The 17,389-nt window shown below is 45.8% G+C and overlaps 1 protein-coding gene across 3 annotated transcripts in view; it reads right to left on the reverse strand.

Moving 5' to 3' along the window:
• Positions 1 to 1,997, reverse strand: part of npbwr2b (neuropeptides B/W receptor 2b) — a 5,135-nt gene extending 3,138 nt beyond the window's left edge. Inside the window, exons 1-3 of one of the 3 annotated variants that reach the window (XM_054745617.2) lie at positions 1,306 to 1,997; positions 683 to 936; positions 1 to 376 (exon numbers count right to left, since the gene is read on the reverse strand). The exon at positions 1 to 376 is cut by the window's left edge and continues 3,138 nt beyond it. In XM_054745617.2, coding sequence (XP_054601592.1) covers positions 1 to 375 — 375 coding nt within the window. In that variant the 5' untranslated portion in view covers position 376; positions 683 to 936; positions 1,306 to 1,997. Of the gene's footprint in view, positions 377 to 682; positions 937 to 1,215 lie in introns of all 3 variants that reach the window. The other 2 variants (XM_054745616.2, XM_015967357.3) reach the window with 2 other exon arrangements.
• Positions 1,998 to 17,389: the final 15,392 nt, after the last annotated feature.

Below are 17,389 nucleotides of genomic sequence, written 5' to 3' on the forward strand. Positions count from 1 at the left end.
GTCTATGCTGAGGATGATTTTACACAGGATGTCACCAAAAGGCCAGTAGTTAAGCAGGTGATCAGCTATGCTGATGGGCAGGACAAGGGTGAACAAGTCATCTGCGATGGCCAAGTTCAGGATAAACATGTTGGTGACGGTTTTCATTTTGGGAGCTTTGAGGATGACGTAGATGACGGCGGTGTTGCCAGTCAGTCCCACGGCACAGATCACAGAGTAGATGACGGGTAAAATGACATAAAGGTCAGCGTAGAAGTAGAAGTCTGAAGGAGGAGTGCAGCTCGGATCACTGCTGTTCGCTGGCGTGGGAGAGTACCGGTCCACGGAGTCGTTACAGACCGGCAGTGCACCCCCAGGGACCGAAGCGTTATCCATGCTAGGAGAGAGGGGGGGCAAGGAGAAAAGGGGGGTGGGGTGGGGGTGCAAGAGGACAGGGAGGGGGGGTAGACAGATGTTAAGGCAACATTTCCATAATAGATCCGCTAAATATATAAACAGCAAATCTTTTAAAGACGCTGAGAAGTCAAAATTCTTCCTTCATCTCTCATTAATCCTTCAGGCAACAACGAGCTGCAGAGAAAATGTCACTAATTAAGAATTAACCTCCATGACTCACTACTGAGTGAGGGAGTGAGAGGAGAAGCTCAGAGAGCATCCCTCCATTGGAGGAGAGTCCTCTTACCTGCGCTGAGCTCCACAGACACGCGCTGCTGCTGAAAACCAACCTTTATGGATCAGATCCGCTCCTGCAGGGAAACGGTCCCTTTAGGGGGTTGTTGGGATTGATCAGGAATGCTGAGGGGGAATTCTTCTGCTTTCCTACTCCGCTTCCCCCCGGACATCACCACCCTGGTTCTGGTCGGGCTCTGGTCTGCCCATTCCGCGTTCGCTGAGCGCTCTGCCGGTGTTTTACGCACGACAGCTGCACCATAGAGCCTGGACGCGGGAAGAAATGAGTTGCGCTGAATAGATGTTCAGCCACACGGTGAAACAAACAAACGAACGAATACAAATGTCACGTGATCAGCACAAAAAGTGGTTTTAAAGCAGATCTGAGCTCCAAATCTGTTTTAAAGGTTAATTTAATGCAACATTTCCATAATAGAAACATGCTCGGATAATCATGCAGAATTCCCTGATTTGAATGAAACCGTGCACCTGGAATAAGGAGAGTACAGCTCCAATATTATTCATCTTCAAAAATGAAATACTTACAGTCCCAGACCTCCAATCAGACCCGATAGGACCACTCCTTCAAACGAAGCACCAGAAGGAAGAAGATCAAGAGCAGTGAAGTTTGTTTACCCTGCAAGGCGAGGCGATCCGCGGCTCTGCGCTCCGGTTCTGACGTTGCGCTCCTGGAGGCTGAGCCTCCGGCTGACGTTAGTCCGAGCTCTCCGTGCTTCCCGTTCCCTCCCGGTGTCCTGCTGGGGTCGGAGCGTTTTTCCTTTGCCCTGATGCCGCGGTTCAGCAGGACCACCCAGAACTCCACACCTGTCTCCATCTGCAGCGCCTCTTCCGTCTAACAGGGTTAGGTGGTTCCAAGCAGGAACGATGAGGAGGAACCACTAAAACACCCCTGAACTGAACCACTTTCAGCAGAAAATCACAGCTAGCAAACATAAGAGAAATGCTGCTAATGGCATGAAAGTGGTGACAGATTAAATTATTTCTTGACATCATCATTACCGATTATTTTTATTTCCCCCTCCTGTTCAGTAGCTGATGTGTCCAAACAACTGTTCCATCTTTACTGTCCTCAGCATCTCAGAGGCATGTAGCAGAGGGCAATATTTTCAGTTCTAGCCCCTCACAAATTGATGCCTTAGTTCATCATGTTAATTCCTCTTTACGTGTGGCATTAGATGATGTTGCCCCTTTAAAAAGAAGGTAATTAGGGACAGGAAGTTGGCTCCCTGGTTTAACTCTCATCTACGAGCCTTAAAACAAAACTCTAGGAAATTGGAGAGAACATGGCGCTCTACGCACCATGAGGAGGCCTATCTATCCTGGAAAAATAGTCTTGTGCTTTCTAAAAAAAATAAGCTTCGACAAACTACATTTTTTCACAAGTAAAATTAATTCTATTAGAAACAAAATCTTTAGCATCCTCCCTAATGCGATTGCTTCTTCCTCAGTAAGTGAGGCAGCACAAGAGGTGACTGTAGAACCTCATCTGTGCTTGAACCGTTTTGATCCAGTTGAGCTTTCAGAGTTATCAAAAATATTAGCTTCATCTAAACCTTCAACTTGCATTTTGGATCCAATCCCAACCAAATTATTTAAAGAAGCATTTCCTTTGGTTACTGCCCCCATTCTAGATACCATCAATCTATCCTTAGTAAATGGGTATGTACCACAGGATTTTATGGTTGCTGTAATCAAACCTTCACTTAAGAAGCCTTCTCTGGATCCAGATGACCCAATGAATTATAGACCAATGTCTAACCTTCCATTTTTATCCAAAGTCCTTGAGAAAATAGTGGCCATCCAAGTATGTGAGCATTTAAACACTAATGCTCTGTTTGAGGAATTTCAGTCTGGTTTTAGAGAGTATCACAGCACTGAAACTGCATTAGTGAGAGTTACAAATGATATTCTCATGGCCTCAGATAAGAATCTTGTGTCTGTTCTAGTCTTGTTAGATCTCGGTGCTGCCTTTGACACAGTTGATCACAATGTTCTTTTAGAAAGACTTGAACATGTTGTAGGGATCAAAGGAACAGCGTTAGGCTGGTTTAAATCCTACCTGTCTGACAGATTTCATTTTGTAAATGTACATGACAAATCTTCTCCATACTCCAGGGTTACTTGTGGCGTACCACAGGGTTCAGTGCTTGGACCAAATCTTTTTACTATATATATGCTCCCAATTGGTAAAATCATTACACAGCATGGGATAAACTTCCACTGTTATGCTGACGATACTCAGCTATATTTATCAATTAACCCTGATGAACCTAATCGGTTGGGTAGATTACAGGCTTGTCTTGACGACAGAAAAAATTGGATGACTCTTAACTTCTTGCTTTTAAATCAAGACAAGACGGAAGTTCTCATCTTTGGACCAGAAATCCAGAAAAGGAAATTGCTTAGCCAATCACCTGACCTTAACGGCATTACATTAATCTCCAAGAACAATGTATGATGGAGCTTGATTATTAAGAGCTTTATATGTGAGAAGAAGGATCTTAAAATCTATTCTGAATTTAACAGGTAGCCAATGTAGGGAAGCTAAGACAGGAGAGATATGATCTCTCTTTTTAATTCTCATCAGAACTCTAGCTGCAGCATTTTGGACAAGCTGAAGACTTTTAACTACATTCTGTGGACTTCCTGAGAGTAATGGATTACAGTAATCCAGTCTTGATGTAATAAATGCATGAACTAGTTTTTCAGCATCACTCCTGGAAAGTATGCTTCTAATCTTAGCAATATTCCGAAGGTGGAAAAAGGAAATCCATATGTTCCTAACCGAGCACTTCGCTCTCAGACTGCAGGTCTACTGTTGGTTCCCAGAATATCTAAACTTAGGATGGGAGGCAGATCATTTAGTTATCAGGCTCCTCTCCTGTGGAACCAGCTCCCAGCTTTAGTCCGTGAGGCAGACACTTTGTCTACTTTTAAGAATAGGCTTAAAACATTTTTATTTGATAGGGCTTATGGTTAAAATCTGATGTTAGCCTAAATCTGGACAAGTGGGGGAGTAGAGGGAGGTGGAGTGTACAGTCGGTAAAGACGGCTCTCCCTTGCCCTGCCTCCAACATGCCTACATCTAAAAAGGCTAGGTTATCCAGAGTTATCTCTGTAGTTATGCTGCTATAGGCTTAGACTGCTGGAGGATACACTGACCACTTTCCACACTCTACTGCTTTCTACTACAATCTGCTCTTTAACTGTATTATTTCCTGCTATTTCAGCTGTTAACTTTATTTTCTCTCTAAGTGTTTTTCTCCCCAGAAGAAGCTACAACGATGTTCTGCTGAGCTGTGGTGGCCTCATGGAGGGGGCCATCGACTAGCACACTGCTGCTAACCACTAATACATTCTCTCTCTCCTGATAATAACTTTTTGCTTTCCTTGACATTCGGCGTGCTACTACTAGTTTACCTGTTTAATTATAGATCCACTAGGATAAATACAATAAAGTTTATCTCTCACCTAATAGAATATTTACTAAGACATCACAATATAACTATAGACACATTACTTGTGTGTGTGTGTGTGTGTGTGTGTGTGTGTGTGTGTGTGTGTGTGTGTGTGTGTGTGTGTGTGTGTGTGTGTGTGTGTGTGTGTGTGTGTGTGTGTGTGTGTGTGTGTGTGTGTGTGTGTGTGTGCTCTGTGTTCTCCATCCCCAGTGAGTCGTGGAGGATGGCTGCTTATACTGAGCCAGGATTCTCTGGAGGTTTCTTCCTGTTAAAAGGGAGTTTTCCTCTCCACTGTCGCTGCATGCTTGCTTAGCATGAGGGTTGCTGTATAGTCACTGACACCAGTCAGTGACTTGATGCAATTTGCTGGGTTCCTTATATAGGAAACATTATTTCTGATTGGCTTAATGAACTGACCTGAATTGGAATGTTTATTATGTGAAGTGCCTTGAGACGACTCTTGTCGTGATTTGGCGCTTTATAGATAAACTTGAATTGAATTGAATCCTCCTCCAGATGTGCTAAACTGTTTAATTGTTTGCTAAATGTGCTGTTTCATGCCACACAATCCCATAATTCCAGATCAAATGTAAACATTGGCATCGCAAATATTTATGAATCACAGTTTAAATAAAACTTATTGGTGTCCGACTGTTCAAGCTGGCTTTTGCGGGACCTTCATCACCATCCTCTCCTTATCCTGCTCCCTGTTCTTATTCCGCCTTTCCCGGGTTCTAATGATTTCCCTCGTCCTTAATAGTTTTTTCTTTCCCTTTCCTCACATCTTTTAATCCCAACTTTTATTTGTTCTCATTTTTATGTTGTTTTTCAATCCTTTTTTAAATTTATGTTCCTGTAAAGCACTTTGTGATTTTTATCTTGAGAGGTGCAAAAGATCGTTTTCTTTCTTTCTTTCTTTCTTTCTTTCTTTCTTTCTTTCTTTGTAAGAGCAAACTGAAGCCCTCCATAGAGACAGGGACAACTGCTACTATAAACATCTGATATTTGGTCCCAGAGACATTTATATGGGCAGTATGCCTTCCAGGAAATATATATCCCACAAAGTGTTGTAACGATCAGTTCAAACTGCCAGACCTGGTCAAAATCAATTTAATTGCCATTGTGCAGGTGTTTGTGTGTGTGTGTGTGTGTGTGTGTGTGTGTGTGTGAGACACATTGACTCAAGCCTTTATCTGTGTGTTCATATGGAAATATAAGACAGTCATTAAGCTCTGTATTGTTGCTTCTGTTTACATCAGTTAAACACATGAACACATGTGATGTGTTTATATTGCTGCAGTTGAATTGAATTGAATTGAATAACCTTTATTTGATGTAGAGGGACAGTGTGCACATTAATAAACATTTACAATGTAAATGTACCCAATTATAGCCAAAAGGCTCATTTCCATTGGCAGTCCCCCTGCTGATTGGCATGTAGTATAAAACAATAATTAAAGTTATAAACATTTAAAAAACAATACAAGTAAAACAAGATTACATAGAGTAAACTTAGTTACTTGAATGGTTTTTGTTTTGTATCCAATTTAAAGCCAAACTGATTCAAATGCTCCAACAGCACATGTAAGTTTGTGTTTCCATCCACTACATTTGCTCAGGAATATGCAGGAGAATGTGAACAATGGCACATTTAGTCAAGTGCTGGTGACTCACAGGCAGGGGCGGAGCTTGATATGTGCAACATGTGCGGCCGAACAGGGCGGCAGTCTGGAGGGGGCGGCATTTAATTTCCTTTTTTTTAAATTTAATTTAATTTATTTTTAGCATCAACCAGTATATGAACAAAATACAGAAATCACATGTTCTTCATAATAATAATAGTGATGAGTGATGATAGTAATAATATTTCTGTAATAAAAGCACAACAAAGTCATTGTTTGCGTTTATATTGTGATTTTATTGCGCCCCCTTGTGTCCGCCGTGCCTCTGTGGATGCAGGGTGGGATAGTGTGCTCTATAGCGCTCTTCAGGGCCACTGGGGGAAAAGCGTAAAGCAGTTCCCGTGGCCAGTCGAATGCCAGCGCGTCCACGCCGAGTGGAGGGTCTCGGTCGCACAGGGAGAAAAACAGTGGACACTGAGCATTCTCCTTGGAGGCAAAAAGATCCACTACGGCTGTGCCGAACCGGATCCAAATCTGTTCCAACACTGCTGGATGCAGGCTCCAATCCCCATACAGGGGAGTCCCTCTGGACAACAGATCCACCCTCCGATTCAGAACACCCGGGACGTGGGTGGCTCTGGTTGAGAGGAGATGTCTGCTGCACCATAGGATCAGTCTGCGTGCCAGCGTGTGTAACCGCATGGAGCGCAGCCCCCCCTGGTGGTTTATATAAGCCACAGTCGTGGTGTTGTCTGTTCTCACTAGGACATGATGGCCAGAGAGGAAAGGCAGGAAGCGCCTCAGGGTTAGAAAGACTGCGAGGAGTTCCAGATAATTTATGTGTGTCCCCCCAGAGCTCTCTGCTCCACACACCCCGGACAGAGCGACCTTCCAGGAGACCCCCCCCCAACCTGACAGGCTCGCATCTGTCGTGACCACTTTCCTCACAAAAACTGCGCCGTGACGCACGCTGCAGAGACCGTCACCCTACGCGCTCTGTGGCACACTGGAGAGAGTCCCAGAGAAGCCACCAAGCGTTGAAAATCTCATGTGTAGACGGCCGAGTGGTACCACTGAGATAGCTGATGCCATGAGACCCAAAAGCCTGAGGCACAACGCAAACCGCACCGAACTGTGTAGGCGGAAGCGTGCCAGGCAGAACGAGAGCGTGTTCACGCGTGGTGCCGAGAGATGGGCCGTGAATGCCCCTGAGTCCAGATTCAGACCTAGAAAGGTTATTTTCTGGGAGGGGAGTAAAGCGCTTTTCTGCCAGTTTATTCTGAAACCCAGATCACACAAGTGGGTTCAGGGCCCTCAGATGTGAGGATTGCTGTATAGTCACTGACACTAGTCAGTGACTTGATGCAACCTGCTGGGTTCCTTATATAGGAAACATTATTTCTGATTGGCTTAATGAACTGACCTGAATTGGAATGTTTATTATGAGAAGTGCCTTGGGAGGACTCTTGTCGTGATTTGGTGCTTTATAAATAAAATTGAATTGAATGGAATCCAGGATCGGGCGAATCCCGGTCCCTCCCCGTTTCGGGACCAGGAAGTACCTGGAGTAGAAACCGCTCTGAGACCGATCGGGAGGCACAATGCATATCGCTCCCTTCTCTAGCAGGGAGGAGATTTCTCCCTGAAGGATTTGAGCTGATGTCCCCTGGGCGTGGGAGAACACTACGCCGGAGAATCGAGGAGGAACTGAAGCGAATTGGAGCCTGTAACCTCTCGAAATTGTTCTTAGCGCCCAATGTGAAGCAGAAACCGCTGTCCATTCCTCTATGTGAGTGGAGAGCGGTGACACAGCCATGACACACGGAGCAGCAGCTCCCTCCAGAGACTGTGGGGCAGCGGTGCTTGTGGCAACTACTGCGCATGCGCGGGGGCTTTGTGCTTTGGCGGCCCTGGCGTACGGGGACGACCCGTGGCTGGCGGGAAAGTCTGCCAGGGGCCGCCCCAACCTGGTTTCGCTCATCGGCATTTTTATTGATTTTGCTGCGCCCTTGACATTCTGTCTGGATGTGGCAGCAAACTTTTTAATGCTACTTGAGCGTGACATGTTTGTAAAAAACAGTGTGAGGGCTTGTGACGTGTGGTTTGAGCCGGCACAGCCGGTTGCACATCCTGGCCCCACCCTGAACCGCTCAGGGACTCTGCTGGAGGGGTCCCGTGAGGGGGGAGAAAGCACCATGGTAACACCGAACAGGTGGAGCTGGCAAACGGGGAACTGCCAGCTGCAGCGTCGGGAGGGAAAGAACTCCGTCAGGATGCTCTTTTCTTCTTTCTCACCTGCTGACCGCTGGGACAGGTGAGATGTCCCGGTGGCGGAGCGGCTTGGTTGCCGGAGCTCTGAGGCCAAACTGGTCGCGGTGCTGAGCCCAAAGGAGCTGGTTGGACTGCTTGAGGCTTCGGGCGCTTCGGGATCCGGAACTGAGGCTGGGCTCGGACAGCTGCCTGAGGAAGAGTCGGCCGAGCCGGCAGAGCAGGTGAAGGCTTACGGGGAAGGCAGAGTATGAAGGGCTTCATCCTCTTTCTCTTTTGCCTCACATCGTTGTTGCATTGATGCCAATGCAGAGCCAAAAATGTCTTCAGGCACAATTGGCATGTCCAAAATGTCCTCCTTCTCTCTATCAGAGAGGTTGGTGAGGTTCAGCCATTGTGCTCGTCCCTGAAGCACCATCATGTCCATAGCTTTAGCAGTGGCCTGGACCGCACAGCGCTGCACCCGCAGGCAGATGTTGGTCAGTATGGTGATTTCCTCCCACACCTCCGGGTCAGTTTCGTATTCAAGTCCTCACAGAGCTCGTCTTGGTACGCTGAAAGCATGGAGGAGACGTTCAAAGCTCGAACCAAGATGGCAGCAGCCTTGTACGCCCTCTTGTTCAGCGCCGACTGGAAGCGGTCCGCCTTTGCAGGGAGAGCGGGAGGCCGGGAGGAAGTTGCCGAGAGCCGTGGGTGCTGGTGGGCTGCAACCAGTGGTTTCATGGGCAGCATGCAAAGCATGCCAGCCTTATCCATACCCTCGAAGTCCAGCAAGGAGGCTCCTTGGATAGGAGACCTGGAGCTGAAAGGGTGTTTGTCCCAGAAGGATCTCACTTCTTGGAGGAGCTCCGGGAAGGCGGTCAGGAGAGGCTTTACCGCCCTTGTGGCCTGAGGCAGCTTCTTTCCCTCGTAGCAGGATCTGACAGCTTCAGTGACCACTGTGAGCCAAGGGGTGTTGAGCCTGGTCGCAGCGCGTCGGCAGACTGACTGCATGTCCAGGTGGGCGGCCGGAGAAACCGCTCCATCCCTGGGAGAGGACGGAAAGCTAGGCATGGAGGCCTGAGCGTTGGGGAGAAAAACGTCGTCATCCTCTTCCTCCTCTGAAATGAGGAGTTCCGAGGTGTCCTCGTCGTCTCCGTGATCCAACTCCAACACGTCCTCGACGGGGTGGCTCGGACCGGCCAGTTCGAGCTGTGAGCCCCAGCTGTGTTCGGCACACGGTTCCGGCTCTGGGAGGGCATGTTCACCGGTGTCCCCAGGCGGTGGCCCAGGGGCCGGCAGGCAAGGGTCCTTCCCCGACAGGCTAGCTTGGCGCGCTAGCCGCCGGCGAAGGCTCTTCAGGGTGAAGCAAGCGCAGCTCTCACATGACCCGGGGACTTCCAATGCCAGCTGGGCGTGTTCCAGCCCGAGGCAGCTCGAGCAGACCTTGTGCGGGTCTTTGCTCGAGATTTTGTTCCCACAGGTACAGAGGCGATCTCCTGCGCCGACAACTCCTCTGGTGGAAGGAGCGGCTTCCATGTGGGCTAACTGGTGTGTTAGCCAGAGAACGAACAGGTGCACTGGAGTGCGAAACTGCTCGCTATGCCCCGAGCCTATGGTGAAGGTCAGGACAGAAGGACAGTAAGTTAACGTTCGGCGACGGACAGAGAATATTAGCTGGCTACGTCTGTGAACAGGTGAGCTAACTTACCTGAGAGATAAGCAACCACCGAAGCGAGAAGAGGTGATTGAATGGTGCGTGCGTTGGGACGCTTGCTACAGCAGGTGACGTGTACTTCACGGTCACTGGCCAGTCAGGATTGGCGTATTGAGATAAGTGCTTCTGAGGAATCCGCGGAGAGGCGTATCCCATAGTGAGACATCGAAACGAATGTTAAGAAAGAGAACCCGTCTTCATTTACTGGGCACCATTTTTTTTACAATCTCCTAACCAGATCCTTCCTGGATTGGGTCCTGTCTTTCTGACTGTGTTCCCCTCCTGGATGCCCTTAGTCTCCTCAGTCTTTACATCCGGGGGCCGTTTGTGCAGGGAATTCTCCTCGTGTTCTCCCTGTGGAGAGACAGGGGGTGCGTCTTTAGAATTTTCTTGTCTCAAAGGAGGTCCCAGCAAAACTCTGTTTGCAAACCAACAGCAAAATTCAAGCAGGTAGAAAAAAATATAAAAATACTCACTAAACATTAGTCTCTAACGTAAATATTTAATCATTATTTCATCATATTTCTGGTCAAAACAAAAGGTTTTCCAGAGAAACACAGATTAGAAAAGTGAATGTATTAAAAATAGCCTAATTGCTCATAATTTAAATAACTAAAGCTGAAATTTGAGGAAATGGGCTGATTTAAGATATGCTATCCACACATCACCAAATCACCATTCTTATGCGTCGCACCGACAAATCGCCAACAGAAAAATTGTTCCAAAAACGTGTTGAATATTCACCAGTATATACAAATTCAGCATAAAACACGGCTAATTTCATGAAGTTACAAGCATTAACCCAGTCTTACCTTTGCTGGTTGAAGGTTGTAATAATCTGTGTTGTAGTAAACAAATCCACGTTTTTACTAGTGGGTCATTACACAAGCGCCATTTGTACACCTCCTGATTGGCAGTCAGGCAGAGGGGGGTTCAGGGGCCACAGAGAAGGCCTATGCAGTACGCCGCTATAAACCATATTCTAAGTTTTTGGAGTATCAGCTGTTTGCCAGCTGTGTCAAGGGGTCGGGGGCTTTTACTTAGGTCGAACAGAAATGACCCCACTCGGGTGCTTCAAGGCTCGTTATTAACTCTGTGACTCAAACCAGGTTTTCTTTGGATGATGACTCCTTCTGTTTAACAAGAACGCAGAAAAGGAAAAAGAAAGTCAGACCACATGAAATCATAAGCTTCAAACATAACAGATCAGGAGCTGTGAACCCAGTGTGATCCTGTCTTCGTCTTCGTCTTCCTCCGCTTATCCGGGTCCGGGTCGCGGGGGCAGCATCCCAATTAGGGAGCTCCAGGCCGTCCTCTCCCCGGCCACCTCCACCAGCTCCTCCGGCAGGACCCCAAGGCGTTCGCGGACCAGACTGGAGATGTTACCTCTCCAACGTGTCCTGGGTCGACCCGGGGGCCTTCTGCCGGCAGGACATGCCCGAAACACCTCCCCGGGGAGGCGTCCAGGAGGCATCCTGACCAGATGCCCAAACCACCTCAACTGGCTCCTTTCGATCCGGAGGAGCAGCGGTTCTACTCCGAGTCCCTCCCGAATGTCCGAGCTCCTCACCCTATCTCTAAGGCTGAGCCCGGCCACCCTACGGAGGAAACTCATTTCGGCCGCTTGTATCCGCGATCTCGTTCTTTCGGTCATTACCCAAAGCTCATGACCATAGGTGAGGATTGGGACGTAGATCGACCGGTAAATCGAGAGCCTGGCTTTCTGGCTCAGCTCCCTCTTCACCACGACAGATCGGCTCAGCGTCCGCATCACTGCAGACGCCGAACCAATCCGCCTGTCGATCTCCCGATCCCTCCTACCCTCACTCGTGAACAAGACCCCGAGATACTTAAACTCCTCCACTTGAGGTAGGACCTCTCCCCCGACCCGGAGGTGGCAAGCCACCCTTTTCCGGTCGAGAACCATGGTCTCAGATTTGGAGGTGCTGATCCTCATCCCAGCCGCTTCACATTCGGCCGCGAACCTACCCAGCAAGAGCTGAAGGTCAGAGCTGGATGAAGCTAGGAGGACCACATCATCCGCAAAAAGCAGAGACGAGATTCTCCTGCCACCAAACTCGACACACTCCACACCACGGCTGCGTCTAGAAATTCTGTCCATAAAGGTAATGAACAGAACCGGTGACAAAGGGCAGCCCTGGCGGAGTCCAACCCTCACTGGGAACAGGTCCGACTTACTACCGGCTATGCGGACCAAACTCACGCTCCTCTGGTAAAGGGACTGGATGGCCCTTAACAGAAAGCCACCCACCCCATACTCCTGGAGCGTCCCCCACAGGGTGCCCCTGGGGACACGGTCATAAGCCTTCTCCAAATCCACAAAACACATGTGGATTGGTTGGGCAAACTCCCATGCCCCCTCCATCACCCCTGCAAGGGTATAGAGCTGGTCCACAGTTCCACGGCCAGGACGAAAACCACATTGCTCCTCCTCTATCTGAGATTCAACTATCGATCGGACCCTCCTCTCCAGTACCTTGGAGTAGACCTTTCCAGGGAGGCTGAGGAGTGTGATCCCCCTATAGTTGGAACACACCCTCAGGTCACCCTTCTTAAAGATGGGGACCACCACCCCGGTCTGCCACTCCCTAGGAACTGCCCCCGATGACCACGCAATGTTGTAGAGACGTGTCAACCATGACAGCCCTACAACATCCATAGCCTTGAGATACCCAGGACGAACCTCATCCGCCCCCGGGGCTCCGCCGCTGTGTAGTTGTTTGACTACCTCAGCAACTTCTGCCCCCGAGATCGGACAGTCCATCCCCAGGCCTCCCAGCTCTGGTTCCTCCTCGGAATGCGCATTGGTGGGATTGAGGAGCTCCTCAAAGTGTGATCCTGATCAATGGTAACTGCTTCAGTCTGGACCCTGATCAGACAACCAAACTATTCAAATAATGAGGAAATGGTTTATTTTCCAAAACTAATAGGAAAAATGAGAAAGAGAATGCTGGAGCCCTTCTCTACACTCTTTAGGGCATCCATTTGCTACCATAAAACACGTTTTGCAGGTAAATATTTCTGTAGAAACACAACAGCACCAGCGTTGGGGATGAAGTTATAATGGCATCTTTTTAAATAGAGTAACTGAAGAAAACTGCACATTGTCCTTCTCAGATGCCCTCTACATCTGTGTAAATCCTCTGTAAATAATAGACTTCAGTCAGCCATTGTAGGAACGTGTCTGGGGAAGTTTAATGACGTTCTCAGATTCCTGTTTCTCATTCAGCCTCACTCCAGACTTCCTTCTACTGTCTCTCCCATCTTTCACCCTGTAGGACGGCTCCTCTTGGGTCATTCTTGTTCTTCCTCCAGCTCTGCTGCTCCTCCATCACCCCAGCTTGTCAGGGTGATTTGCCTAGTCTCTTTGGTTGCCTGGCAACAGAGCTAATAATGATGGGCTGATTCTGCTAAACACTCAAGTCGTCCACACGGAAAACAGAAGCATGGGGAGACGATAGTCAGGTTACATAATGTGATTTTTAACAAATGTGTTTTAATGTTTAGATGCCTGCTGCATGTTAGGTTACCTTCAGCTTGTCCAGGCTGTAGCTGTGTGCCTGCAGAAAATGATGTGAGTGTGATACTCTTTGTTGAGTTACAATAAGATAAGTGTGTGTGTTGTCCAAAGCAGATAGCTCCACCCCTTATCTAATTCAGTGCTGCAGGGTGGACAAATCGGCCCTCCAAGCATAAATCGTTTATCTCTAAATGAGTGAGCCTGGCGTTGGTCTGCTGCATGCTGCTTCCAGGACCTGGACACTTCAAACGATAAATGACAATGGACCTTTAATATCACAGAATGAGTGCATTTCTGCTCGTGTCTCATCCGTCGTCTGTGTCCAAATGCAGCTCATGACTCCCAGAAGTGACATGAATATAAACCAAACACAAACTAGTACTGTGTAGTGCTGCCATAGTGAGCTGGTAATCAGCTGGGTGTTCTATCTCACTTCAGCATCAGTGTTCTGGATCTTGGTTTGGGGTACTATGATGTGTGATCTGCCAAAGCCTGGGATTGAACTGTCCCTCTACCTGATCAGTGGACAACCGCTGTCTCCATTCAGCCATGGCGACCCCATAAGGGTTGGCTTCACAACAGAAGGTTATGGAAATGAGTCCTCGTTTAAACCCATCCCAGCATGCCCAGTCCCCATAGTGCTGGGATGAACATAAAGCCAACATGGAGGTGGCATAAGAGCTCCACCCTCATCCACTAGGGTCAGGGGTCAGAAGAGAGCAAATCCTCTTTCAGTCCCATGTTAAAAATGTCATTTTCACTGCAGAAATAAACATGTTTACAGCCTGGTTCAAAAAACATTTTAGGTTTAATAGATCTAGTTTATATTCATGAGAACTCTGAGGGGGGTACGTTTTTATAACTCCTCGGTTTAAGTGAATTTCATACTTAAATTCTGAATAATTAATGAGCATCAGGGCCACGTGACTTCAGAGCTAGTTCTGGGCCTCGGCCTCACGTTAACAGATGTTCGGCCATTTAACTCTCTGAACTGTTTGGATGTTGATCATGGAACTACTTGGACACCGAGGGCAAGCTGTGGTTATTGGCTGCACTAACAGATCATCCAAGCAGGTTCTGCTTCTTTTTTATCAGTACGTCAAATTATATTTCTGTACTTTATTTCGCTGATTTATTTGGGGGAAATGCTGTCGTTTAACATGTTACTGGGTTAGTTCAGCACACGAATTCTTGAGCCGAGTCGACGCTCCCAGAGGTGGGACCATCGACAACAGCGTACATGTAGATCTTTGACTGCGGTGGACCAGTGGCTCCCGATCTCCTCAGCCAGTCTTACCTAGTTATGATTTCGTTACTAAGCAGGCCAGTGGTGACCTCACTTCTGAGTCACTCTACTGTGATTTTCTTGCTAAAAATGCCCACAAAATTTCTGTTAGCTTTGAGTTAGCATGTAGCTAATGTTCTGCTGATCTCGACTGTAGAGCATGAGCTGATGTAAAAGGCCACGGCGCCCGGCTTCGATCGCTGGGTCTGGGGCGCCACTGTAATTTAACAGTACACTGAATACAATTTTAAGGACATGGAAAGTGACTTGGATCGGGAAAATAATTTTCTTTCATGTATTACTCAGATGATCGGTTTAACCAGGTTATAAAGGCCGAGGACAAGTTTTCCATACTTCACTTTAATAGTAGGAGTATTCATGCAAACTTTAATAGAATTAAAGAATATTCGGATGACATCAATGGCACATTTAGCGTAATAGCAATATCAGAAACATGGCGGAAGGATGATTGTGACCTTAGCTTTGAACTGGATGGCTATGAAGCCAATTATATTAATAGACAAAGTAAGAGTGGAGGAGGTGTTGCACTATATGTTGATAAGAATTTAAATGACAAAGTTGTAAAAAAAAATGTCATTTTCAGTTGATAATTTATTAGAGTGTATATCTCTAGAAATATCAAAGTCTAATATGAAAAACATTGTTGTCAGTTGTGTATACAGGGCACCTGGGTCTGACACGCATGCCTTTTTAAAATGGTTTGAAGGAACCTATTCAGCACTTCAGAAGACAAACTTCATTAGTGGTGACTTTAACATTGATCTCCTAAATCCTAACAAACTGGAGAAAATAGATGAATTTATTAATACAGCATATAGTTTAAGCCTTTAGCCGACAATTACTAAACCAACTAGAGTAACTTCACACCGTGCAGGGTGCTATAATGCCAAAATAGTATAAGGTACAGACGCATACGAACAGTTAATACAACGAATGCCTTCAAGAACGAATTGATAAGACAGACATGGGAGGAAGTGTACCAGCACACTGATGTTGACAAGGCTTATGAGACCTTTGTACGAATATTTATTTCATTGTATGATAAGAATATTCCCTTAACAAAATTTAGTAGCTCAAACAAAAGGGATAATCAACCATGGATGACGAAGGGATAAAGTGTGCCTGCAAAAAGAAAAATAATTTGTACAGGTTGTTCATAAATAAAAACACTCCAGAAGCTGAACATAAATATAAAATATATAAGAATACGCTTACCAATATAATAAGAATATGTAAAAAGGAGTATTATTATAAAAGTTTGAATAATGCTAAACATGATATTAGAGAAGTGTGGAAAATATTAAATAACGTAGTTCGACCAAATTTAGGTAATGATAAATTTCCGAAATATTTTGTTGAAAACAGTATTGTAAAACATGATTATGGTGATGTGGCTTTAATAAATTATATGTAAACATAGGGCCGGCATTGGCAGAAAACATGTCTAGCTCTTCAACATCGCATACACTATTCTTAAAAACAATCAAACCTAATCCTCATTCCATGTTTCTTTCAGCTGTAGAGGAACAAGAAATAATACAAATGGTAAAAACATGTAAAGGTAAAACATCAACTGACAGTCATGGCATTGGCATGATGACGGTAAAAAAGGTGATAGAAGGAATTTCAAAACCACTTGCATATATTTGCAATTTGTCTTTTCAATCAGGTGTGTTCCCAAAATTAATGAAAGTTGCAAAAGTTATACCAATATATAAAACTGGGGATAAGCATCAATTTACGAACTATAGGCCAATTTCATTGCTTCCACAATTTTCCAAGATTCTTGAAAAATTGTTTAATAATCGACTCGAAATATTTTTGGATAAATACGAGATAATTTCAGACTGTCAGTATGGATTTAGACCGAATAGTTCAACATCACTAGCTCTGGTGCATTCTGTGGAAGAAATTACAACGTCAATTGATCAGAAGAAACATGTTCTAGGGATATTTATTGATTTAAAAAAGGCTTTTGATACAGTTAATCATAAGATGTTACTTGAAAAGGTAGACAGGTATGGGATTAGGGGTGTAGTGTTGAGCTGGTTGACAAGCTATCTACAACAGAGGAGACAGTTTGTGAAGTTTGGAGAATGTTCATCTTCATGGTTGGACATTGTGGAGTACCACAGGGGTCTGTGTTGGGTCCAAAATTATTTTTATTGTATATTAATGATCTGAGTAATGTAACAAATACACTGAAATTTGTTTTGTTTGCCGATGATACCACTATTTTCTGTGCAGGAGATAATATTAGCGACTTAGAAAGGATGGTCCAAATTGAAATGTGCGTCAGTAAAGAGTGGTTTATTGAAAATAAGCTTACATTAAATATAGCAAAAGCAAAATGTATGCTGTTTGGTTGGCTAATAAAACTGAGGTTAAGCCGCAAATAGATGGATGTGAAATTGAGCAAGTAACAGAACATACGTTCCTTGGAATAATAATTGATTATAAATTAAGTTGGAAACCACAAATTAAACATGTATATAATAAGGTTGTGAGAAGCATCTACAATATGAATAAAGCTCGACTGTACTTGGATTATAAATCACTCCTTTTCATTGATTTATCCCTATCTTACTTATGTCATGTTCTGTGTCCCTTTGTTCCCCAGCCCCTCCAGTTCCCACTGCAGGTTTTCCTCTTATGTCCCATTATTATCCCCAGCCCTCTGTAGACTTCCCTCAGGTGTCCTTCTAATCATTCCCCATTCCTAGTCAATCTTAATTTAGTCCTCCTCATCCGTCTAGTTATTAGTTGTTTATTTTTGGCCCTCAGTCTTTAGGTTTAGTTTTATCCTTG

The sequence above is a fragment of the Nothobranchius furzeri genome, chromosome 15, assembly GCF_043380555.1.
Source record: "Nothobranchius furzeri strain GRZ-AD chromosome 15, NfurGRZ-RIMD1, whole genome shotgun sequence".
In the NCBI taxonomy this organism is placed as follows: Eukaryota; Metazoa; Chordata; class Actinopteri; order Cyprinodontiformes; family Nothobranchiidae; genus Nothobranchius; species Nothobranchius furzeri.